Source organism: Myxine glutinosa, chromosome 13 (genome assembly GCF_964187855.1).
Source record: "Myxine glutinosa chromosome 13, kmMyxGlut1.1, whole genome shotgun sequence".
In the NCBI taxonomy this organism is placed as follows: Eukaryota; Metazoa; Chordata; class Myxini; order Myxiniformes; family Myxinidae; genus Myxine; species Myxine glutinosa.
In genome coordinates this window covers 74,017,345-74,043,495 of record NC_136273.1, presented here as the reverse complement: position 1 = coordinate 74,043,495, position 26,151 = coordinate 74,017,345, and the positions used below count along the sequence as shown (strand labels likewise).

Here is a 26,151-nt window from a genome sequence, read left to right as displayed (position 1 = left end):
GATTTCAGACATGAGATCAGGGCCGTCTCTCTCATACTTACGATACTGGCTGGCATCCAATCTTGCTCTGCAAACTCTCTGCCCATGGCATCCAAAGCCAACTCTGCTCTTGGATTACTGACTTCCTCTACTCTCATAGTTAACATGTGGCACTCAATGGAGTCCTTTCTTCTCCTCTCCCTGTCAAGGCTGGAGTAGCACAAAGCAGTGTTTTCGGCCCCATCCTATTCCTGTTGTTCGTAAATTATCTCTCTGATTCTTTGAAAACCCCCATTATCTATTTGTTGATGAATTCACCCTCTGCTGCGACATTCCCTCATCATTCAGACAGACAGGCAGCAGCCTCTTCCCTCTCTTCAGACTTTGACAAAATCACAAGCTCGTCAAACTCTTGGAATATGTCTTTCAATCCTGAAAAATCTCACACTCTGACCATCTCTTTCCGAAAGGACCATCTGGCAAACCCTCCTAATCTACTTTCTTAACAATCCTCTTGTAACTTGAGGTGTAACTAATGTAACTTGAGGGGGTAACTTGTAACTTGTAATCTTAACTTGAGGAAGTGCAGCAAACCACATTCCAAAAGTGGCTTCCAAAGCGAGCCACTGACGAGGCATCTTCCATCACTCAAAGTCCTTCCTTGGCACACCTGAACTCCTATCCACATTCAAAGCTTTCATCCAGAGATTGATGGAGTACTGCTCTCCCCTCTGGGCTGGCTCCCCTGCATCACATCCTGCTCAGCTCTTGGAAACCAAGGCCTTTAAGATTATTGCAATCTGCCGCAATGAAGCTGAGTCCATGGGCTTATCATTTCGCTGTCGCAAACAGGTCGGTGGTCTCTCTGTCTTCTGTCACCTCCTTTCTGGTCTTGAACCCTTGCCCTTTCCATGCCTTGTTCCCCCCCCCCCCCCCACCCCACCCCCCTAAGGTTTCTGCAGGGCTCACGCGATTCGCCATCACCCACCTTCTGGTGGGACTGCCTAGATCCAGGATCACTGCTCACCTCCACTCATTTGTTCCCCTTTTTCCCCACCTGTGGAATCAACTTACACATCCTCTTCGTTCCCTCCAGGTTTTCAAGACAGCTGAATTCACCACCATCTCAGATCATCCCCATTCCAAAACCATGATCTTTTCTACCCTCGTTGACCCTACCAGGTCCCTCCCCCACCCAATTTTCCAGTTTCCCCTCCTTGGAATTTCCTTCTGTATCCATCTTGCCCACCCCATGCATGCGTATCTTGCGTCCTGTTTTTGTCAGTTAATATGTCCTGATCCATTCAGTGTGCCAACTCTTCCACAAGCCTCAACTATGCATACAAAAAAAAATTACGCCATTTTACGCCATCTCAAACAATCAAACTTCTCACTCATGGTCTCAGTGTTGGGGAATATCGAGATTCACACAAAGTGGCAACTCGTAGGAAATATTGGTTGTGCTCGGAAACGCAATAAGCAAGATTTTAAAAGACCCTTCCCATGTCATTTTTCTCAAGACTGTGTGGGGTAAGGTGTTCTATGAACTCTAGCTTTTATCCTGATTTTAAATTTTTTTAAATAATAATTGAATCCTTGCATTTTCCATGTGGCTTAGTCCTTGTACTCAGTATTCACGGGGCACCAAAACTTCTGTTTTGTGAATAAGCTAATTAATCACTGCAAATAAAACGATCTGTGCATGACACCGGCTTTTCTATGACCTGGCAAATGACTAATTAGGCCAAAATATGTAATGGATTCTGATACAATACCGGGAACATTATACCCTGTTGATTAATATTTTTTTACCCACCCCTCCCTTTCTATCTTCATGTCTTTGTATTGATCTTGTTCCAATCTAGCAATTTTGTTTCTGCCATTTGTCTCCAGCAGTAACTGAGAAGGAAGATCGAGACGCGTTGCATTCTACTGTCCGCTCTCTGTTATATGCACTCAACTTCCTGAGACAACAGAACCGGTTAGGCAGATCCAGCTTGACCCCAACTGTGACCCCTCTATGGATGTTGTAAACCTTTTTGTTGATGCAGCAACAAAACACTTACACTTGCAAAATGTTACATCCATTCCTCTTTATTTGTTCTTTCTCATTCTTCATATATCGCACCCAACTTGATGCTCACTTGGGCATGCTGGAGTCAGGTCAGAGTCTGAGACACCATGGGACAACAACTTCTGGTTGGACCTGGATCTGCTGCAGGTGGCTTGGTCAGCACAGGACTGTGGAGCACATTTCACTGCCCTGCTCTACACGGAGATACATGTCGCTTCACTCAGGTGCCTGTCTCACCATTGCATGCCACATCCTTCCATTACTCTGCTGTGTACCCATAATTTGTCTTGTGTTTTTATCTTTGTCATGCTTTCTCAATTGTCCCAAGTTTTAAAATAGACCGATCTTCTCTTGTTCCAACCCAGTCAATCGAAGAGCACTGTTAAGTCAGGTGTTCTCGCAACACCACCTCTAACATCTCAGCAATAGAAATCTAATGAGGAAAATAAGACGTGATTGGGGCAGGTGAAGAGGTGTGCTTATATGGGGGCTGTTTGTGTCCGTTAAAAAAAAAAAATAGATGGTCCTTTTTAACAAATGTAACATAGAGAGCGCTTTTGTGGAGGCTCTGCTCTAATTCTGGTCCTGCAGCTCACCGAGAATGACGCCTCATACCAACTACTTTCAATTTTCCATTTACAATGACACATTGAACAAACGGACGGGCAGCTTGATAGTCAGCATGGCAATATCTTGCCTAACATTGTGGATATATCACCCAAGAAAAGCCAAGGCAAATTTTTTGACTGCTCGAGCACACACGGCATTACAACTCTTTTGCTAAAGTGCACAATGACATAACAGGCCCATTATAGACCGTTTCACAAGCACTACATTTGTGGGATCAAAAGGTAATCAATGCATTTGCAGTGCGTGAAATTAAATGTTACATGCATTCTGATTTGATGGTCTTGTGTTCTGACAGCGGCCTTTAGCCCTGCGTCGCTTTGTGTTGCGGTAATTGTCTAAGACTTGCTAGAATGGATTTGATGCAACTCTGTCCATTAGTAATGTACATTGTACATGCAAGAAAAAGGATTAGTCTTGTCTATTACAATTAGTTACAATGCCTTCAGAAAGTATTCACACCCCTTGACTTTTTCACATTTTGTTGTGTTATAGTCTGAATTTAAAATGGATTAAAATCAGACATTTTTTTTTGTCACTGATTTACACATAATAACCCATGATGTCAAAGTGCAATTTCTCTTTTTGGAAAATTTTTCAAAATAATTAAAAATGAAAAGCTGAAATGTCTTGAGTCAATAAGTATTCAACCCCTTTGCTATGACACTCCAAATTGAGCTCATGTACATCCAATTTCCTTCAATCATCCTTGAGATGTCTCTACAACTTGATTGTAGTCCATCTGTCACCAATTCAATTGATTGAACATGATTTAGAAAGAAAAACACCTTTCTATACAAGGTCCCACAGTTGACGGTGCATATCAGAGCAGAAACTCCACCATGAAGTCCAAGGAACTGTCCGTAGAACTCTAGGATAGAATTGTGAGGAGGCATATATCTGGGGAAGGGTATAAAACAATTTCTAGAGTGTTGAAAGTTCCCAAGAGCACAGTGAGCTCCATCATTAGGAAATGGAAGGAATATGGAACTACCCAGATTCTTCATAGAGCTGGATGTCCGACCAAACTGAGCAACCAGGCAAGAAGGACCTTGGTCAGTGAGGTGACCCATAACCAAATGACCACTCTGATAGAACTACAGAGTTCCTTGGCTGAGATGATCAGTTCCTGCAGCACTTCACAAATCTAGGCTTTATGGGTGAGTAGCCTGGTGTTGGCTTAGCGGGTTAGGGTGCCGGCTTGGGATCCTAGGGTCCTGGGTTCGAATCCCGGTCGATCGCTGAATTAACGCCAGGGGGGTTGACTCAGCCTGTCATCCTTCCGAGGTCGGCAAATTGAGTACCTGCTTGCTGGGATGAATGATCACGGTGTGTACCCCGATTTAGAATAGGTACACCGTATCCCTGCGCATCGTAAGAGCGTGACCAAGGGTTGGCGTCAGGAAGGGCATCCGACCATAAAAACATTGCCTCAAACAGGGAACCATGATTGTCATGGGGCCCGCAAGGCTAACCCCCGCTCTAGTGGGGAAAATGGCCTTAAAACGATCATTCATTCATTTCATTCATTCATTCATTCATTCATTCATGGGAGAGTGGCCAGATGGATGCCACTCCTGAGAAAAAGGCAGATGACAGCATGCCTGGCGTTTGCAAAAAATAACGTGAAAGACTGAGAGTATGAGGCAAAAGATTATTTGGTCTGGTGAGACGAAAATTGAACTCTTTGGCCTGAATGCAAAGCGCTACATCTGGTCGGGCCGAGCACAGCTCATCACCCATCTAACACCATCCTTTCTGTGAAGCATGGTGGTGGCAGGTTCATGCTATGGGGATGCTTTTCAGCGGCAGGCATTGGGAGACTTGTAAGGATAAAGGGAACAATGAATGAAGCTTTACACGAGCTCTTACACGTACACGTACGCTCTTACACGAGCCTCGATCTTGTATACAAAAAAACAACAACAACAAAAACAACCTGATACAGGCAAATCCTTGAGGAGAACATGCTTCAGAGTGTAAAATACCTTAGACTGCTGCGAAGATGCACATTTCAACAGGTCAATGTCACCAATAATCCAGCCAAAGCAACACTGGAATGGCTTCAGAACAAGAATGTGAAAGTCCTTGAGTGGCCAAGCCAAAGCCCAGAGTTAAATCCCATTGAGAATCTGTGGAAAGACTTGAAGATTGCTGTTCACCAACGCTCCTCATCCAACTTGACAGAGCTTGAGCAAATATGCAAGGAAGAATGGGAGAAACTCCCCAAATTCAAATACAATCCAAAGCTGATGCAGACATACTCAAGAAGACTTGAAGCTGAAATTGCTGCCAAAGGTGCTTCGACAAAGTGTTGCCTCAGGAGGTTGAATAAATATGTAAATTATGTTTCTGTATTTCCTTTCTAATGATTTTGTAAAAAAAAAATCCACTTTCACCTTATGGGGTAATGACAAAATATCTCAATTTAATCCGTTTCAGGCTGTAACAAAACACAATGTGAAAAACGTCAAGGGGTGTGAATGCTTTCTGAAGGAACTCTATATTTCTCAAATTATATTCTGGCACCTTAGAACACTGTAACAGTGACTCAATAATAAGAAACACTTGAATTGTGTGGTCAGGGATCATATAGCTATTGATCCCTTTTTTAAAGGGATCATATAGCTATTGCATCTGCAAATCTGGTGTAATTCTTACCCTTCCCCTCTCCCCTCAACTCAAAACGTGCCCCTTCCCAAAAGTTACTCCTCACTCCTCCCACACTCCTCTAACTTAATTTAACCTTTTATTGTGCTCTGCTGCCATCCTCCCTTCTCTTTTTTTGTCTATATTTTAATTTAATCAGTATTTCCCCCCCCTGCCCTTCCGCCGCTGCCCCCCTTGCTTCCCCCCTTCCCTGCCCTCCCCCACCATCTCCTATCCGACTCACCCACACCTTGCATATGTAAATGACGGCCCCTAAAGATGAGCTTCTTGATTCTTGCCATTTACATCATATTTGTCCAACTGGTGGGTGTGGATTGAGTCGCCTCTCCCCCAATAACAACATGGATCAGTCTATTGTGACTTCATGCATAAAGCCGCCCATGGGTTTGTATGGGTTTACATGCAATTGTTTGCATTTTGTGCTTTAAACATTCTGTCTTTAACTTTAACACTTTGTCTCCAGTTCCACAGTACCAGCACTGACAGAATCTTCAAATTTGGAAGATAGCGTAAAGGTAGAGCAGGATGAAACAAATCCTGCTGTTCAGGTATGGAAACCTTCTGTATAGTGTGATGAAAAATATTTCGGTGCAGAATGCAATGATAATTCGTTTCTAAGTTATTTTTTTCCCATGTCAGGAGTTGCTGCTGCAGATATATAGGAGTATTGGAGAACCGGATGGTCTCATGGCCTGTGGAGCCGATCTCAAGGACAAGCCAATGGCGAGGTGAGTGGCAAGGCTGAGATCAAATGGCACCGTTGTGCAGCCTTGATAATCGTTTGTTCTTCTGGTCTATTGAATGGCACAACTTTCTTTGCATTTTACTGTTTGTGTTGATGATACCAATGCATGTGTTCTCACACGTAAGAGCATTGTTTGATGTCGTTGCATTGCAGCCTAGCATGGGGCTTGGATATCACAACTTTGAGATATCTTGCTTCTTCCTCTCAAGGATAATCATAGACTTGGAAATCCTTCAGAATGAAATGCCACAGAGGGCTTACACTGCTCAACAACCGCTGTCAAAATAACAAATCAAACTCAATCCTGAAATGAGCACATGTCAACCCCTATTATGTGCACCCTAGGCTCGAGGATACGATAGTGACAGCGCAGTGGGTCAAACTTGGCCGAACAGCATGCCCTGGGAAAATTGTACACACGTTGTCGGTTCTCCTGCCTCAAATCTCCACAATGATTGACAAACTTGCTTGTCCATCACAATACGTGGACAATTGAGCCACAAAAACATTAAAAATATTTTGTTTGTGACTCAATCCACCTAAAATGATGACGTAATTTTGCCAAGCCATGCTGACAAATTTCCAGCCTCTTCATTGCCTGCTATTCATCTCCTTCATTACCTGCGCCACCTAAGGTGGACTGAGGTTATGTTTTCACTCCTGTTTGTTTGTCTGTCTGTGGGCACGATATCTCAAAAAGGTATGGATGGATTCAGCCGAAACTTGGTGGACAGATTGGGAGTGTGACATGGACTAATTGATTCGATTTTGGTGAAGAGGCGTATCCGGATACTACATTTTTAAAGCAATTCGTCATTATTGAGAGATAGCGCCAAAAACGATTTCTAACACAATATTTTAAAAAACGTTATGGACATATTATGACAAAACTTGGTGGATGAGTTGGTTAGCTGATAGGAACAAGCCGATTAGATTTTGATTCAGGTCCAGATATAGATCCAGCCTATCATTGGGATACAAAACTTAAACTATTCAGCTGGCAGAGGTATGTGCTCTACATAACTGGTAGAGTTCTTTCTGCTGTCATCGTGGCTGTGGTTCTTCTTCGTGTTGTTGTTGTTGTTGTTTGCGTGATCCTTTCATGTACTCTCATATATTTTTCTATTCCTTCAATAAGTATCTCAATATATAATTTTGTGTGCTCCTTCCATGTCGGTCGTGTTTTATTCTAAAGGGTTCCTGCTGTCATAATCAATTGGAACTGGTAAATTAAAGTTCCAGCTTCTGCTTCTTCTTCTTCCTATTCCTTTGTGCTAAAAGGGGCTTATATTAACAGGCATTTTAATGATTAAACTGAAACACATATTTGTTCTAAGTGCATCGATTAATTTATCAGCTATCCAACTAAGTAAATTTAAAAAATGATACACAGCATGATATCTCAAAAAGATGTTGACGAGTTAGGACAAAACAAGGTAGATGATTTGGTTAGGTGACAAGAGCAAGCTGGTTAGATTTTGGTTCAGGCCTGGATGCAGATCCGGCCTATCGGTGGAATGCAAACCGTAAACTGTTCAGCCTGGCGGAGGTACAGTATGTGCCCCACCTAAGTGCTGTTCTAGTTTTTGCTATTGCTCATGATGACGATCTGCCCAAAACTGTGGTTGGGTGAACCCACCATTTTCACTTGCAACAAGCGTTACGCCGAGGTCCCCCGTCGGTGAAGTGATGTGAGTTGACAAAGTGGAAGACGCAGGAAACATGGAAGAGTCGATATAATATTTGCGAGTGGGTTGGAGACACACCCACACACCAGATTAGAAGTTAGTAGTTCGTTTATTTTTCAAGATATTTCGCTCACAAAGTTCAGACATACATGGCGGCGGCCATCTTTGATTTTGACGTGGCGACCCAATTTTCAATGGCGTTCTTCCTTCTGCGTAGATACACCCACACACCAGATTAGAAGTTAGTAGTTCATTTATTTTTCAAGATATTCCGCTCACAAGGTTCAACGCACGCATGCACACTTGCACGCAGGGACGCACACACGGACGGAGGGGAAAACCATTGTCCCCCTTTCGCTCCGCGGTGCGACGGACGGACGGACGGACGGACGGACGGGGGGCAATAAAGTGGTCAATTTATAATTCAAAAACAAAAACCAAAGAATAAATCGGAAGTAATGACGTTCAAAATGCTCCAGAAATAAACCAAGGAATGGCTCTCGTGGAAATGAAACGACTCACAGCATTGGGCCTAAAGAAGCATTTTATCGCAATTTCCATGTCTACGGTATTTCAGTGATGAGCCTCCAAGCAGATACCTTCACATGAAAACGAATTGGTCGCTTTTTTATATATTCCAGGGTTTGTACATATCAACAGATGGGATCGTGGGAACGTGTCCTCTCCGCGCTTGAACTCGAATCAGAGCTGCCGGAAGTGGTGCGTCAGAGTGCCATCCTGCAGGTTTGTTTTGTCAAATGCTGCAATTTTCAACTCTGCTCAGCTCGGATTATGTGTGAATATCGTCAGAGGTGTGAGAAGTAACATTCAGTGGGACTTCCTATCTCTGTTTTTAATACCTTCCTCTTTTTAATTCCCCTGTGGGTCGTTTATCCCTGGCTGTCCTTTACTTGCCAGGGAAATCATTTATTTCTTGTGCATTTATTTGTTGGTGATAACTGCATTAACCTTGTTTGAGTTTCAGAGAACCGCAACGTTACGTTGATTCTAACACAGCCAACTATTGTTGGTGTTGATGTCAATCTTTGCAAATCCATGTGGTCGTTGCTCAGTGCCCTTTTTTTGACCTGGTCCATGGTATTGTTGTGAAGAGATATTTATTTCCCCCCCCCCCCCCCTCCCCCCCTCCCCACCCCATTATTTCTCCCCAGGCTTTGCAGCAGTGTGGTTTGAGTTCGGTGATGGACCTTTGCCTTAGAGGATTAGACCATCTGAAGGATTCCGAAGAGTTACGAGAGTTGCGCTTTCAGGCAGCTTGGCGTTGTGGACAGTGGGATTCTCTCCCAGCTGAAAGGTTTGATCAGGACACTCATAAATCATTTTGTTCCACACCGGTCCATTGACACGAGATACATTTTTCTGAACCAGACTCGGTGGTGTAATGGTTAGAGCATCTGCTCTGAGTCTGGGAGGTCGGTAGTACGAACCCTGGCCGACTCATAGCAAAGACTTTAAAAATGGTACATGCTCCTTACTTGCTTGATGCTCAGCGTTTGAACGAGCACGGCCAAACAACTATATGTTGGCAGTCATTGTGCAGGTTTGATGGGCCGAATGGCCTCCTCCTGCATTGAAGTGCCTTGTCAGGGAACTCGTTAAAAAAATCCTGTCACTCTACAAATGTAAATCCTGCAATCTACATGATTGAACATTGTTTTTAAAGTGAATCCTCTCATTGTTTGGTTTGCTTCATGCTCTTTCTTTTGGATGTGTACAGGGTAGGCCACGGATTTCATGAAGGAGTTTTGCAAAGCCTGCAGGCGATAGAGGATAGAGACTTCAAGACGGCAAAGCAGATCCTTGCGAGCACGCGGTACACCACTGTTGTTGTGTTTTGATAACCCAACTTCTTTGGTCGTGGGCTTGTCTCGGTATGCTGATCTCCCGTTTTTATCTGTAGAGTTGGGGAGTTGTCCACACTGTGCACGAAAAGCTTGGAGTCCGTACATACACTCTACCCTACGCTGGCTAAGTTGCAAGCTTTGAATGAGGCAGAAGATATGATTGCAGTCTTCAATAGGTATGGCTTTCATACACTCAAACTTCCTTGTTTTCCTTGTTTGTTCATTTGTTTTCTTTCTTGTTTGTTTGTTTGTTTGTCCGGGCAATATCTCAGCCATCCTCTGAGCTAGGAAGCTGAAATTTCGGCACAATAGTGAGCAGGTGCTTTGACAAAAACGGAATTTTTATTTTTGGATTAATCAATTTATTGATTAATTACTTTATTGTTATCGATTTATTAAGAATTTATTTATTTTCTTTCTCATCTGCACAATTTCTCAGACACCTTTTAGTTAGGAAGCTGATATTTGGACATGATAATGACCAAGTGATTTGGCTGTAAAGGCTATTTTTGATTTCTTGATTTATCGATTAATGATTTCATTTTTCAATTAATGATGTATTTAATTAATTTTCAAAAAGTTACAGATTTGGATGAAACTGTGGTGGTGTAGGTATGCTACTAGCCAATTGATTAATAAATTAATTATTTTGCGATTGTTATTTATTTATTTTCATTATTAATCACTTATTTATTTTCTTTCTCATCTGGGCAATATCTCAGGCACCTTTTTCGCTAGGAGGCTGATATTTGGACATGACAGTGACCAAGTGATTTGGCTATATATTTTTGATTTATCAATTAATCGATTAATTATTTAATTTCCCCAATTAATTGTTGAATTAACTTTCAAAAAGTTACAGATTCAGATTAAACACTGGTGGTTTAGCTATGCAATTAGCCAATTGATTAAGAAACTAATTATTTTACAATTTTTTTATTTTGCAATTAATCAATCAATTATTTTACACCTCTCTCCCCCAAATCCATCTCCATGTGCTGCACAGCGGCATTGCCGGGTGCCATCGGCTCTCCGGCAATGTCGCGTGCTGGAGTATATGTTGTTTATTTATTTGGCATGGGGCGATGTACTTTGAATGTAGCTCTACTTGTCAGCATGTTTTATTTTGTTTTAGATGTTCAGATAAAAGTAACTGATAGATCCCACTGGGATGAGCAAATGAGAAATTTGTAATCCATTTATTTTCAACACCTTTTAAATTCTTTATAAATATTATTTCCTTTATGAGGAGTGGATGATGGGCAAAGAAGGAAGTACACAAAAAATGGTGGTGAGCAGAGGACAAAAGGAGAAAAAGTAAGGACAGAGTGGAAAGGTTGGGGGAAGTCAATCTCTTTGTGTTGCTTTCACAATGCAGAGAAGTCTGTGGACTCTGGCATATTTCCCCTGGGATGGGAAATGTGCCCTGGGATGGGAAATGTGCCCTGGGATGGGTGTTTGAGTCACCCACTAATGGTTAAACTCCAAAATCGAGGCCCACCTCAACTATTTTGTTCCTCTTTTCTTCCATTTGTGTTACCACTTCCTAAGGCAGTCAAATCCCACTCCTTCCTGCCAGCTGTTGGTGCATGTCACTCCCATCTTTATCCACATTTTTTTAAACCCCCATTATCTTACTATAATTCACCAAATGTCCGTCCGTCCGTCTGTCTGTCTGTCTGTCTGTCTGTCCATTCGAAGATACCGTAAAAACTGCTGAACCGATCGCAACGATATTTTGGGTGGGTAATCCTGGGATCTCCAGGAGTAAAATAGGCTATTTAGTTTTCCCAATTTCAGCTTCTCAGGTTTGGACTCCCGCATAACATTCGCGTTCGCATAACGTTCATTGTGACGATGTTTTCATTGTGACGATGTTGTTTTCCCGGGTGCCGCACAAACGGCTGCACCGATCGAACTCGGTGACCTCGGACAAAGACCTTTTATAAGGACACGGGTTGAATCCCTGCTTGAGAGAATTCTAACCCATTTCAACTGAAGGAAACACGTATCGGGAGTACATACGACATAGCGATTGTGAACACGATTATCGATCACGATTTACGATCATAGTGTATCGATCACTGTGGGACATTTGGTGATTTATAGTAAGATACTGTTTAGATTTTGATGATTTGCGTGTGATATGATTTAACGGATGTTTATATGAATCGTTTAAAATACAAAAAGCCTTCAATTTCTGATATTTTACCTTTTCATTTGGGCCTCCCAATTTAAGCCCCGCCCATAGGGCGGGTACCGTTGCGAGTTGCATCTAATCCCACAATATTCCTTGCAGGTTACTGTGTCCTTTCTCTCCTCACTACTTTTTTGTTTGTTCCTTCCCTTGCTTGAGGCATTTTAAGGAATCTTATCTCTTTTCTATCCATATGATGATGCATTTGATGGAGGAATCTCATCTCTTTGTATCCATACAAATGATGATGCATTTAACATGTCACTTGACAAGATTTTGTTGCTCGGCACCTTTACAGTAGCCCTAGTGATGAGCTGATCCACAAGCTCTGCACTGACTGGAGTCGGCGGCTCGACCTTCTCCAGGGATCAAACTTCTGGATGCAAGAACAGGTTCTATCTCTGCGATCTGCACTGCTCCGTGAAGCCTTGAAAATAGTACCCGGAAACAGCACTGCCCATAACCTTTTTAACGCCGGCCTTCTTGACTGCTTGGCAGAGACTGCTCAACAGGCAAGGCTTGCAGGCCACTGCCAGGTGGGTACAAGTCAGGTTTTTAAAATGTGGATTTTGGTTTGTTAGTGTCTTCATATTGTACCATACAACTATGTGGCTAATGGCATCATTTTATGCTTTTACTTTCATTTGCCTAGCTGTCACTGCGTGCTGTGCAAGCCGCCCGCCAGTGTGGTAGCTTACTCTTTGATACACCTGGAGCATTGGCATGGCAACTGGAGGAGGCCCAGGCCCATTGGGCTCAGCAGGAACCTGCATTCGCTTTACGGCTCCTGAAGGATCTGTTGGACAAATTGTCAAATGGGGTAATGGGGCCTCACTTGGCTACTTATCCACTTTCTTTTTTTCCTTACATTCTTTTTATATTTTTTTATTATCCTTTTTTACATGTTCTCTTTTTTTTATATTTTCATGTAACCTCATCACTTTTCATTCATTGTTTGATCTCGAAAACACTTTTGAGTGTTTACTCTGTTAGGGGTCGATTGTTACGAGTACTGTACTAATTTTATTTTCTTGCCTATCGTAAGGTTGTACCTGTGATATTTCAACATCTTCCACAGCTTTCCACTTTCTTCTTCCTTTAATAAGAAATGTTTGCTTTTTTCATTGCGTCTTGCACAAGTCTGTCAAGAGTATGAAGTACAGCGTAAATGGCATTTCAGGTGGAAGGACAGGGCACATGTTGTGGACTGTACGCAAAGTGTCTGCGCCTGTACGGTGAGTGGCAGTTCGACAGCTGTGCCCAGCGTCCAGCTACCATCTTGTCTCAGTATCTTCAGAAGGTCAGTCTGTATGCAATTATCACTAGACCGAAGTGACGAGACCGAATTGCTAGACAGCTGCACCATAAGTTTTGTGCCACCTTGTAAATGCATCCTAAAATAGGATCCATCTTTGGGATGGTATTTTCAAAGGGTCTATGATTCCTGTACAGCAAAGGTACACGGGAGAGTATTTTGCAAACTCGTGATGAAACTTTCCCTGCTTCCATAAAAATGTGTTGTGCTCCATAATGGGGTGGTGACATTTGTTTATTTATACTTTTTAACAGTCTGTGCGTATGGCAGAGCAAGCTCCCTCTGGAGATTTAGGACCTGGTGGCCTAGCAGAGGTGCATCTGGCACTGGGCAGGTTCGCAGACAGGCGGTACCGTGAGCTGGTGAAGTACATGTGCTCGGCAGAATTTGAGACAAAGCGCTCACTGCTGTGCCAGGCCAAGCACAAAGTAAATCTGCATAAAGAGCACCGAGTGAATCCCTCGAGGTACCCACAGCAAATACAGTTGTCTCTGCGATAATTTCTACTGTGGGATGACCAGAGATTTCCTCCAATCAAGAGCCAGGACGGATGATATGTCATGACCAATGTAGTTTCTGATTGGAAGAAAGTTCTTTGCATAGCAATTCTCAGTTAATAGTGGAAATGATCCTTTATCCATCCTGACAGATATTGATTATTCTTTCACATCTAATTGTTTCTACATATTCTATTTCTCAAAGGTACACAATGCGGCTGCAGAAAGAAAGCGAGCTAGATGAGAAGGAAGTAACAAGACTGGAGGAAGGTCAGGCTGAAGCTTTATCCCAGGCTGTGGTTGGTTATTTGAGCAGCTTGAGGGCTGGCACACCGCATGATGCTCCAGTCTTCCGTCTTGCTTCACTGTGGCTTGATAATGCCACTGATCCAGAAATAACTGCGAAGGTTCAGGTACCAAAGGGACAGTCATTTTGATCTCTATTTAGGTGTGTGAGGTTTCCTGAATCTGGGACTGAATTGGCTTCTTCCTGTATTAACTTTGCCCCTTTATCCCTCGTACGTTTCCCCCAGGAGGGTCTGTTAAACGTGCCATCTCATCGACTAATACCTCTGATTTACCAGTTAGCAGCTCGGATGGGTTCTTCTGAAAACATCTGCAACACGTTCCATGATGCTCTCAAGCATGTATGTGGAGCCTGGACTCGAGAGTCCATTCTCCAAATATTTTATTTTGTCATTTTCATGAAGAGATTGTACAATGACCTCAAGCTTAATACTACCATTAATTTCCCTGGCACGACAGGTGATACTCAGGACCACGTTGCAGCACCCTCATCATTGCCTGCTCGTGGTCCTGGCGCTTGTAAATGCCAACAGGGACGAGCTTTTGTTGAAACCCATTCGGGGAAGGCAGTCTTCTCGAAGTGTTCCGAGGGATGCTGTCACTGAGGTTGGTGATGATAAATAGTACCGGTGTTTTTTTAATGCCTCCACCAACGAAGTCGGCAGAGGCATTATATTTTTGGGTTGTCCGTCCAGCTGTCCGTCTATCCATGCGCCCTTGATTATTTAACAATTTAGTTTGCAAGAAATGGCAAAATTAAGTGCACAGTAATACCTCGCTTAGTGCTCAGGATGCAATCCTGGAAAAGAGCGCTAATCGAAAATGCACTAAAAGGGGTCATTATACCATTGTTTATTGGTCATTATACCACTTATGCATGAGTGATATATGAAGACTTCGTTGGGGGTATCGGTAACAGCACTAATAATACAGATGGTAAACATTACATTACCTATAAATAAAATAAATAATAAATTATGATAATAACATCGGCGTGAACAAAAACATAAAACACTGGCGAGATACCCGTGCTACGCATGGAAGGGAGCCCGACAGCAAACAGACAATGCAGAAACGGCGAATGCTAAACCATGAACCAATAAATTCCACATTTCTGTGACACCTTCAGTCGAACATCAGGCATGGACAGACTGTTCGTGAAGGACTTGGGCAAATAACTTACTGCAGCTGAATGTTTCGATACCCAGTCTATGGCGAAACGACAAATGGCAAATCCACAAATGTCGTGGGTGGAAACACACATCATTTCCTCATTCTCCTTCAAACTCGATCTCTCTATAGTTTCATTCCAAAGAGCATAATTTAAATTACAAATTAAGATGATACCATTAATATAACAAAATACAATGTTACAAACTCTCGTGAGATAAACGAAGGGAAACGCCGTTCTAACATAATAACCAATACAGACGAATCTGCTGGAGAGAAATGGACGGATACGTAACACTTCGTACGGATGAAAACTGAAAAATCATAAATCACAATTGTATTGAGAAATTTATGAAACCTCCCATCCACCTTACGATGGATAAAAGTGGTGTCGTTCGGGTGGAACACAAAATCACAATTGTATTGAGATATTATCAAACCAGCGAATGTTTCTGCCGAACCCGTGATTGTGTTTACATCTGGATCAGGGGCAGTTTTGTATGGGTGGAAACTCACAATCATAATTGCATTGAGGATTTTATGGAACCTACCACCCACCTTATGGCACCCCTTGGGACTCCAAAAGGGTCCATAGAAGGTTTGGTGGAGCTGGGACAGTGGGACAGTAAACACAGAGACAGCAAAATAAACAGCAAAAACTTGACAAAACCACCAGAAGTACTTATTTTTGAGGAATTCGGCAGAGTCCAAAAACGGCACATTGAGCTCAAGGAATCGGAACCGGAAGTCCTCTAGCTCTTTAGATGAGCTAGCGCCAAAACTGAGAGTTGTTTTGGGTACGGACGGACAGACAGACAATCCTGCTTTATAATTTAGATGTGCAAACATCAATAATAAATAGCCCTGAGCGGGTCATCTCTTGAGATTGTAGTTCAGACCCCTGCTGTTTTGGAGGAAGCTCCCTGGTCCTCTCTGAGCCCCCCATGATCCGAAATCAGAAAATTGAAGCCCAAGCGATTATGTGGCCTACTGTCTTGTATTTATGTGTCAAGTTTCAGAACAAGAACAAAATCTTAGCTCTTACGCGAGCCTCAATTCTGTATACAAAAAGAAAATGAATGGGTTGAAACCTTGATGAAGATGGTTCGCTGGTCGTGACCAGGCAATTGTTTACAAATTGCTGAAGTGACTTCAGGCCAACTATCTTGTGGTTTGCCATTGAAGCAAAGTAAAGTATTGGGTGCTTGTATGTGTGTAGAATTAGTTCTGCGAAGACGCCCGTAAGAAAATAATGATTCAGTGAGGTGGCCTGCTGACGTTCCCATCTGAACTCCTGGCTCATGAAGCAGTGAACCAAGAATTAAAAACACATCTACGATCCATGTTAATTCATATTGTCTACTAATGTTTGTTTAATTCATGTCAAAGTACTGATGTGTCCTGTCTTGGTTCTTCACGTGATTTTATGTGCAAGTGCCATGATGAGCCTCAAAGTTAAAAAAAAAAATTTTTTTTTTAAATATATGTGGGAAAATTACATGCCCAGACCAGGAATCGAACCCAGGTCCTCTGGAAAACCGTACCAGCGCTCTGCCATCTGAGCTATCTGGGCGACCCTGACTGAGCATGCAATTTTACCTTACATATGATTGCCACTCTCTTTCCGTCAATCATTACCACTTTACACAAAAAAGGTGCAAAAACAGATCCTTGCAACTACAGACCAATCAGCCTGCTTCCAATAATCAGCAAGGTCATGGAATCCATCATCGCTTCTGACATCAAATCCTTCCTCTTCTCCAATGGCTTGATCTCGGATCATCAATTTGGATTCAGACCAGGTCATTCTACTCTGGACATGCTGCTTTGCTGTCTCAACAATGGATGGAGGTCCTCAATGCCAAACACGAAATCAAAGCTGTCTCCCTCAACATATCTCGTGCCTTCGATATGGTCTGGCCCCCCACCATGCTCACCAAACGCTCCTCCTATGGTATCCATGGAAACCTCCACGCATGGCTTGCAGTCTTCCTCTGGTCGTAGGCAACATGTGACCCTGAATGGAATTCTCTCATCTCCCTTTCCTGTTCAGGCTGGAGTTCCTCATGGCAGTGTTCAGGGTCCTGTACTTTTTCTGGTCTTCATTAATGATCTCTCTGACTCTGGAAAATCCTCTCTATCTCTTTGCTGATGACTCCACTCTCTGCCGCTCCTATCTCAACCCTCAGATCGGCAGGCAGCAGCCTCTTCACTCGCTGCAGAACTGGACAATATCTCAAACTGGTCAAACAAGTGGAACATGTCTTTCAATCCTGACAAATCTCACACTCTGACTTTATCTTTCTGAAAATATCGTCTGGAAACCCCTCCCATCTACTTTCTGAACAATCCTCTTGAAGAAGTTCTGTCACTCAAGCTTTTGGGTCTCAGTCTGCCATGATCTGTCCTGGGAAAACCACATTTCCAAGCTGGCCTCCAAAGCCAGTGGCTGTCTGGGCATCCTCCGTCGTGCAAAGTCCTTTCTGGGCACTTCTGAGCTCCTCACCACATCCAAAGCTTTCATCCGCAGCTCAATGAAATACTGCTCTCCCCTCTGGGCTGGTGCTCCTGCCTTACACCTAGCTCGGCTTCACCCGGTTGAAAGCAAAGCATTCAGAATCATTGGTATCTCCCGCGATGAAGCTGATTCTGAGGGCTTTTCTCTCTCTTACCACAGGCAGTTTGGTGGTCTTTCTGTCTTCTACAGACTCCTTTCCTGCCTTGCTCCCCCTGCTCTGTCTGTGCTCTGCCCCCCAAATATTCCTGCAGGACGCACAAGATCTGCCAGCAACCCTTTTCTGTTGAAACTGCCAAAATCAAGACTCTCTTCCCACCTTCACTCCTGCATTCCACTTTTCTCCCGCCTCTGGAACAAACTCTCACACTCTCCTCAATCCCTTTCCTCCCTCCAGGTCTTTAAAACAGCTGTTCACCACCATCTCTTATCTTCCCCCATCGAAAACCTTGATCTTTTATACCCCAGTTAAAACACCCCAAATCTGCCTCTGTCAATCCCCAACTTCTTTCCTGAAATTCCGAGTAGTGTTCATTTGCTTTATACCATGTACCCCTCCCTCCTCCCCCACCCCCAGCCCTCACCCTTCCACAGATCTACCGACGTCCCTGTTCTCCACTGTTGTTGTGCTTGTGTGCTTCCCTCTCTCTCCCCCTCTTGTCTCCTGCTCCCTTCATTGTATGTTTAATGTGTCTGTGTCTGTGCATGTTTTCATGTTCAAGGTGTTAGCTCCAACACGAGCCTCGATTCTGTATACAAATAAATAAATAAAAATGCTTCCGGTACACGAGCTGCCAACCATAGGAGCACCAACGGCCTGAACACGAGAGGGTCTTCCTCCAATGAGGGGAAAATCCATGTCTTCTATAATTATGTAATCCTGTTCATAAATCTTATTGCTTCACGATGCCCCCTGTGGTGTTTATAATTGAGGACATGGATCCCCCCCCCCCCCCCCCTCCAACCCCCCAATGGAGGAAGACCCTCTCGTGTTCAGGCCGTTGGGGAGAGGGAGATATTACTCGTAATAATTTTGTTTTGTAATGACATTAATATCATGCTTTGGTATTAGAAGCGGCCTTGGAAAAATGCCACGATAAAATATCTTAACACTGATATACACCTCAACACGCAACCCCATTGGCAGGAAACCCCCTTGGTGGAGAAAACCCCCTTGGGGAAGGGGAGGAAATGAATTCGCTACAACCTTCAATGTGTGACCCTTAGTCATCCTGTCAAGCTTGTTTGAGATTGGATAAGTAACGACCGAATGTATCATGGTCAAAAATCATCAGACAGACACCAAATTGCATATTTTAGTATGATGATGATATGCATACATATATATGTGTGTGTATACAATATACTGCACAGTACTTGTGTAATAAAACTGCTATTCTTTGCCCATATTGAATAAGTCAATAAAGTGAGAACCCATGTTTTGAAAAGCCTGCAAAACAACAACACCTGTTTTTGGTTTTTTTCATCCACTAGGAGCGGATGAAGGAGGCAAAGGAGGTGCTGGAGAAGGTGCGTGCTCAACACCCTGTGTTGGTGCGGGAAGCTGAGCAGCTATGTGATGCGTACATCTCCCTTGCCAATTATGATGCCAGGAAGATGCGGCAAAATCGAAGTAAGACAGGTGCATGTGCAGAGACGAGGTGGTACAAGGTGTATAGGGTCGGTACTAAGTCCACTACTATTTGTAGCTGTGATGGAGGTGCTGGCTCAGAACGTAAAGGAGGGTTTACCATGGGAGTTGTTGTATGCAGATGATCTGGTGTTGATTGCGGAAAGTATGGATGGACTGAAGGAAAAGATGAACACGTGGAAGGAATGTATGGAGACAAAAGGTCTGAAGGTGAATATCGGAAAGACGAAGGTGATGGCAAGTGGTAAAGCATGTGGTGAGGTGGAAAGAACTGGGAAGTGGCCCTGTGCTGTGTGTAGGAAGGGTGTCGGAGTGAACTCCATTCAGTGTACAATGTGCGCTGAGTGGGTTCATCAAAAATGTAGTGGTCTGAGAGGGTCATTAACCAGTGTGGCAGCTACATTCAAATGTAAGGTGTGCACAGAGGGAGCTGCAGATGGAGGAAATGTTGAGTTGGATCTTGGAGACGGCGTGAAGCTGGAAGGTGTGAAAACATTTTGCTACCTCGGAGACATGCTGAATGGAGAAGGTGGATCAGACTCGGCAACGGTTGCTCGAGTGAGATGTGCATGGAAGAAGTTTCGGGAATTGAGTGGCGTGCTGATGATGAGGGGAGTGTCGTTGAAGCTGAAGGGAAAGGTGTATGCTGCATGTGTGAGAAGTGTTATGATTTATGGGAGCGAGACATGGGTAATGAACGTAGAGCAGCAACGAAGGTTGGAAAGGGTAGAAATGCGAATGGTTCGACGGATGTGCGGAGTATCGTTAAGAGAGAGGAAGACAAATGATGAATTGCGAAAGATGATGGGAATAGAGCCTGTGATTGATGCTGTGAAGAGGAACAGGTTGAGATGGTTTGGTCATGTGTTGAGGAAGGATGAAAGTGACTGGTTGAGAAGAGTGATGGAAATGAATGTAGAAGGAAGTAGAAGATGGGGAAGACCGAGAAAGACTTGGCTAAAGATGGTGGAAGAAGAAATGCGGGCAAGGGGGTTAACAAGGAGAGATGCAGAAAATAGGGCAAAATGGAGAAGATTGTCATGGGGACCGCAAGGCTAACCCCCGCTCTAGCAGGGAAAACGGCCTTTAAAATGCATGTTGTTGTTGTTGTTGTATATACACATATTTTTATATATATATATATATATATATATATATATATATATATATATATAAGCAAAGATTTGCGGTTGGGAGTAAATCCAAATGACTCCATGGTAAGATCTCCAACCTTTAATTGAACAAACAATGACTCAACGTTTCGATTAACAACATGTGAAGCCACACGCCTCCGTTAATCTTCCTCAAGAGTGATAAAATCATCTCAACATCCCCTTATATGCAAAGTGGGCGGGGTATATGCAAAGTGGGGTGGGCAAAGCTGGACAGCCAATGAAATCGTATCACACCGCTCTCGTGAACGGAGACGTTATTGACCAAATTCAAAAATCAACCGCATATTAACGGCTTAAAATAATCCTGTAAGCAATGCTGGACTATAACTCAAGTCTCTAGAAAATCAGGAACAATAATTACATTTAATTAAAAGTTAAACTTGTAAACAATTAAATTGTAAATTAAATTAAAACTGCAAATATATTAAAGCAAAAAATTTTTTTTAAGGTAAAATAAATTGCCATAATATCAAGATCATCACATGTGGCCCTATGCGGTAAACGGGAATGCAGGATGGGGGGGTTATAGGGGGGGATAGAATGGGGGGGGGGGGGAACCAGAGGGGGGGTGGAAGCGGAGGGGGGGGGGGGGTTGGGGAGAGGGGTGGTTTGGAGGGAGGGGGCAAATTGTCCGAATAAAAACCTTGTGTGACATATTATGTGGACTCGTTGTTGAAAGTACGGAATGCCTGCTTCGTTTACACAAGAGTGGGTCAAACGCTACCGGTAAGTCAACTACCTCTTGTGTGATCGAGGTAACAGTTTCTTCTGTGTGCCAAGCCTCCAAAACACGTTTTCTGTTTCTGTTGGGTGTGGAACCCAAAATATTAACCCTATCCCATAAAGGTGTGTGGCCTTCCTTAAGGCCGTGTTTGGCAATAGCAGATCTGCTGGGAAAATTACATTCAAATGCTTTTTGGTGTTCAGCAATACGTTGACCTAAGGTCCTCCCGGTTTCACCCACATACTCAGCTCCACAACCACAGGGCACTACATATACCACCCCTGACCTATCCTTCCTTGGAAGCTTGTCTTTGACCCTCATAAGGGCTTGGCGAAGGATGAAAACCGGTGTGAAACTCACCCTCACTCCTGCCGATTTCAAGATTCTGCCGACCCTCTGTGAAACCCCCGGTACAAAAGGGAGAACACACAAACCCTTTGGTTGTTCTCTCGGTCTCAGCCTGTTGTGTGGGGAAGCCCTTATTGTTTTCCTGTTGGGTAGCAAGCTGTCAGGATAACCATTTGCCCTTAACACATTTTGAAGATGGTCCACCTCACTCATCTTGTCTTCAAAGGTGGATGGTAAATCACGTGCTCTTTTTGAGAGGGTGTGCACCACCGATCTTTTGTGTTCCATTGGATGGCAAGAATTGAAATCGAGGTAGCGATCAGTGTGTGTTGGTTTTCTGTACACCGTTACCTTTAAGGCTCCTTTGGGACCCCTTGCGACGAGTGTATCCAGAAAGGGAAAACCTCCATTTTTCTCCTCTTCAATGGTGAAATTAATGGAGGAAAAAGTTTTATTTATGGTCTCATGTATGATGCCCACCTCATCCGAGTGACAGATGACAAATGTGTCATCCACGTACCGGAACCAAACACGTGGTTGCACTAACAGGGCTGGAATGGTGCGTTCCTCCAAATCCTCCATCACCATGTTGGCAATCACAGCCGATACAGGGGAACCCACAGCGGTGCCATAAACCTGCTTGTAATATACCTCATTAAATACAAAGTAGGTGGAAGAGAGGCAGGTAGAAAGCATGTCGCAGACGTCCATCGGGCTTAAAGCTCCCGCAGTCTCTTTCCATCGATCATCCTCCATCAAACGCCGGTTTGCCACCTCAATCGCCAGGGCGATGGGCACGTTGGTAAATAAAGACACAACATCAAACGAAACCATGGTCTCGTGCGCTTCGATGGTGAGCTGCTTCACTCTTACAGCAAATGTTGTGCTATTGTGCACGGTTCGCTCTGTTGTCCCCACCAAATGCTTCAAAATGTTTGCCAAAAACTTGGATAGAGCATATGACGGACTATTAATACAGGAAACGATTAACCGGAGCGGAAATCCCTCTTTGTGCACTTTCGGGAGCCCGTATGCCCCGGGAGCCACGCCCTTACTGCTGTACAGACGTTTGTACGCCGCAGCTGATAGTCTACCAGTCGCTTTTAATCTGGAAAGCATTGAGTTTAACCTTCGCTCCTCCTTCTTCGTTGGATCTGCGGTTAACCGTTCATAAGTACTTTGGTCCGCCAACATATCCTGCATTTTGTTCGTGTATACAAGACGATCCATGAGCACCGTTGCCCGTCCTTTGTCCGCTGGTAAGAACACCACGTCATCCATGTTGTGTAACTCTTGTAAAGCTTGTTGTTCTTTCGGGTCCAAATTGAAATTGTTGCGTGAAAATTGCGGAGGGCGAAGTAAAACAGCAGCCACTTGTGATCTGATTTCGTTCTTGGTGGTGTTATCAAGATTCATCATCGCAGATTCCACCCGTGATACAATGGTGTCTTTCGGAACAAATCGGGGAGTGATGGCAAAATTAAGGCCCTTCTGTAACAAGCTGGTTTGTGCCTCCGAGAGCTGCATACTCGACCGGTTAACCACCCACCGGTTCCGAAGAATGTTTACGTCAACGACGGGAGTCATGCGGTGTGTGGTTTCATCAACCAATGCTGTGAACTTTCGTTGATGTCGTTTCCCCACCGATGTCCGAGTGTGCTCCGCGAAAGTGTGAGCTCTCCGTTGTACTCGATCCCATAACTCGCCAGGTAGTCTTGGCGCAATAGTACGAGCCAACTGTTGCACATGGTCATACCGTTTAGAGAGGTGATGGTGGCAGTTTGAAATGCGCAAACGAAGAAACCTCCATCCTGTTGCCTGCATGATCTGCTTAGCTTTCAAACCCGGCATGGGAGGTCTGAAACGTAGAGGCTTCGGAAGAATGTTCTGTTCCAAACAGAGATGGTTAAACCGAAGATGTGCCTTCGTTACTTCGGTCCGCTCCACAAGGTTGGTGTAATGACGGCATCTCTTGGCAATGTCCTGCCCATGGCTTTCGCCAATAATTATAAGCAAAGATTTGCGGTTGGGAGTAAATCCAAATGACTCCATGGTAAGATCTCCAACCTTTAATTGAACAAACAATGACTCAACGTTTCGATTAACAACATGTGAAGCCACACGCCTCCGTTAATCTTCCTCAAGAGTGATAAAATCATCTCAACATCCCCTTATATGCAAAGTGGGCGGGGTATATGCAAAGTGGGGTGGGCAAAGCTGGACAGCCAATGAAATCGTATCACACCGCTCTCGTGAACGGAGACGTTATTGACCAAATTCAAAAATCAACCGCATATTAACGGCTTAAAATAATCCTGTAAGCAATGCTGGATTATAACTCAAGTCTCTAGAAAATCAGGAACAAAAATTACATTTAATTAAAAGTTAAACTTGTAAACAATTAAATTGTAAATTAAATTAAAACTGCAAATATATTAAAGCAAAAAATTTTTTTAATGTAAAATAAATTGCCATCATATCAAGATCATCACATGTGGCCCTATGCGGTAAACGGGAATGCAGGATGGGGGGGTTATAGGGGGGGATAGAATGGGGGGGGGGACCAGAGAGGGGTGGAAGTGGAGGGGGGGGGGTTTGGGGAGAGGGGTGGTTTGGAGGGAGGGGGGGAGGGGTAGGGGGCAAATTGTCCGAATAAAAACCTTGTGTGACATATTATGTGGACTCGTTGTTCAAAGTACGGAATGCCTGCTTCGTTCACACAAGAGTGGGTCAAACGCTACCGGTAAGTCAACTACCTCTTGTGTGATCGAGGTAACAGTTTCTTCTGTGTGCCAAGCCTCCAAAACACGTCTTCTGTTTCTGTTGGGTGTGGAACCCAAAATATTAACCCTATCCCATAAAGGTGTGTGGCCTTCCTTAAGGCCGTGTTTGGCAATAGCAGATCTGCTGGGAAAATTACATTCAAATGCTTTTTGGTGTTCAGCAATACGTTGACCTAAGGTCCTCCCGGTTTCACCCACATACTCAGCTCCACAACCACAGGGCACTACATATACCACCCCTGACCTATCCTTCCTTGGAAGCTTGTCCTTGACCCTCATAAGGGCTTGGCGAAGGGTGAAAACCGGTGTGAAACTCACCCTCACTCCTGCCGATTTCAAGATTCTGCCGACCCTCTGTGAAACCCCCGGTACAAAAGGGAGAACACACAAACCCTTTGGTTGTTCTCTCGGTCTCAGCCTGTTGTGTGGGGAAGCCCTTATTGTATATATATTATTGTCTCTGCAAGTGACAGATTCTGCATCTGCAAGAACATCTGCAAGTGGAGAAGATTCCAAACAACTGCCAACTTGTTCAGGCCAGGCCGCCCCGCAAGTTCAGCCCGAGAGCAGACCGCAAGATGCTGAAAGAAGTCTCTAAGAACCCGAATGTCATCACGGGACCGACAGGTAGCTCTTGCCACTGTTGATGTCAAAATGCACGAGTCTACCATTAGAAAGAGGTTGCACAAATTTGATCTACATGGGAGGTATGCCAGGAGGAAACCTTTGCTGTCCAGAAAGAACATCAGGCAAGACTAAGGTTTGCCAATGAACACCTCGGCAAAGACCAGCACTTCTGGAACAATGTGCTCTGGACAGATGAGTCAAAGGTAGAGCTATTTGGCCACAGTACCAGAAGACATGTTTGACGAAAACCAAAGACAGCATTTGACCACAAGAACCTGATACCAACTGTAAAGCATGGTGGTGGAAATATTTTGGTTTGGGGCAGCTTTGCTGCATCAGGGCCTGGGCAGCTCACCATCATATAATCCACTATGAATTCTTCATTGTACCAGAGGGTGCTTGAGGACAATGTGAGGCCATCTGTCAGAAAGTTGAAGCTCAACCGAAGGTGGACCTTGCAACATGACAATGACCCTAAACATACCAGTAACTCCACCAAGGAATGGCTGAAAAGAAAGAAATGGAGGGTTCTGGAATGGCCAAGTCAAAGCCCGGATCTAAATCCCATCGAGATGTTGTGGGGGGATTTGAAACGAGCTGTGCATGCAAGAAACCCCTCAAACATCGCACAGCTGAAAGAATTCTGCATGGAGGAGTGGGCAAAAATTTCTCCCAGTCCATGTCAGAAACTGGAAGACAGTTATAAGAAACGCCTACTTGAGGTTGTTTCTGCCAAAGGAGGCAATACCACCTATTAGAGCCAAGGGTGTACTTACTTTTTCCACATGCGAAATTTGCATTTATGTTTATTTAAATTATACAATGGACTATAAAATGTAAATGTTTCATGATACTTGTTATATTATATCACCTTTATCTCTCAATATTGTTGAAATGAAGATCAAATAGCTGTATGTTGAAATGTTGAAAAAGTCAAAACTTTACATGGGGTGTACTTACTTTTTCATGTGACTATATATATATATATATATATATATATATATATATATATATATATATATATATATATATATATATATATATATATATATATATATATCAAACAGCTGCTGCTGCACCTGTATTTATAATCCGTAATGACGCACTGCTAGATGGTTCCTCTGGAACTTTGCAGGCAAGGCGGACGTGCATGGCGATGACGTCATGTTGTCCGCTCATTAGGTTGGAGAACCAG

At 43.7% G+C, this 26,151-nt stretch overlaps 1 protein-coding gene across 2 annotated transcripts in view; it reads left to right on the top strand.

Moving 5' to 3' along the window:
• The window catches only part of ATM (ATM serine/threonine kinase), a 224,399-nt gene that overhangs the window by 181,555 nt on the left and 16,693 nt on the right, over positions 1-26,151 (top strand). Inside the window, exons 39-54 of one of the 2 annotated variants that reach the window (XM_078767645.1) lie at positions 1,876-1,960; positions 2,143-2,277; positions 5,814-5,898; positions 5,990-6,078; positions 8,425-8,527; positions 8,956-9,098; positions 9,522-9,617; positions 9,705-9,824; positions 12,144-12,381; positions 12,498-12,665; positions 13,026-13,145; positions 13,415-13,626; positions 13,863-14,070; positions 14,191-14,304; positions 14,423-14,569; positions 19,143-19,281. In XM_078767645.1, coding sequence (XP_078623771.1) covers positions 1,876-1,960; positions 2,143-2,277; positions 5,814-5,898; positions 5,990-6,078; positions 8,425-8,527; positions 8,956-9,098; positions 9,522-9,617; positions 9,705-9,824; positions 12,144-12,381; positions 12,498-12,665; positions 13,026-13,145; positions 13,415-13,626; positions 13,863-14,070; positions 14,191-14,304; positions 14,423-14,569; positions 19,143-19,281 — 2,202 coding nt within the window. Of the gene's footprint in view, positions 1-1,872; positions 1,961-2,142; positions 2,278-5,813; positions 5,899-5,989; positions 6,079-8,424; positions 8,528-8,955; positions 9,099-9,521; positions 9,618-9,704; positions 9,825-12,143; positions 12,382-12,497; positions 12,666-13,025; positions 13,146-13,414; positions 13,627-13,862; positions 14,071-14,190; positions 14,305-14,422; positions 14,570-19,142; positions 19,282-26,151 lie in introns of both variants that reach the window. The other variant, XM_078767644.1, reaches the window with a different exon arrangement.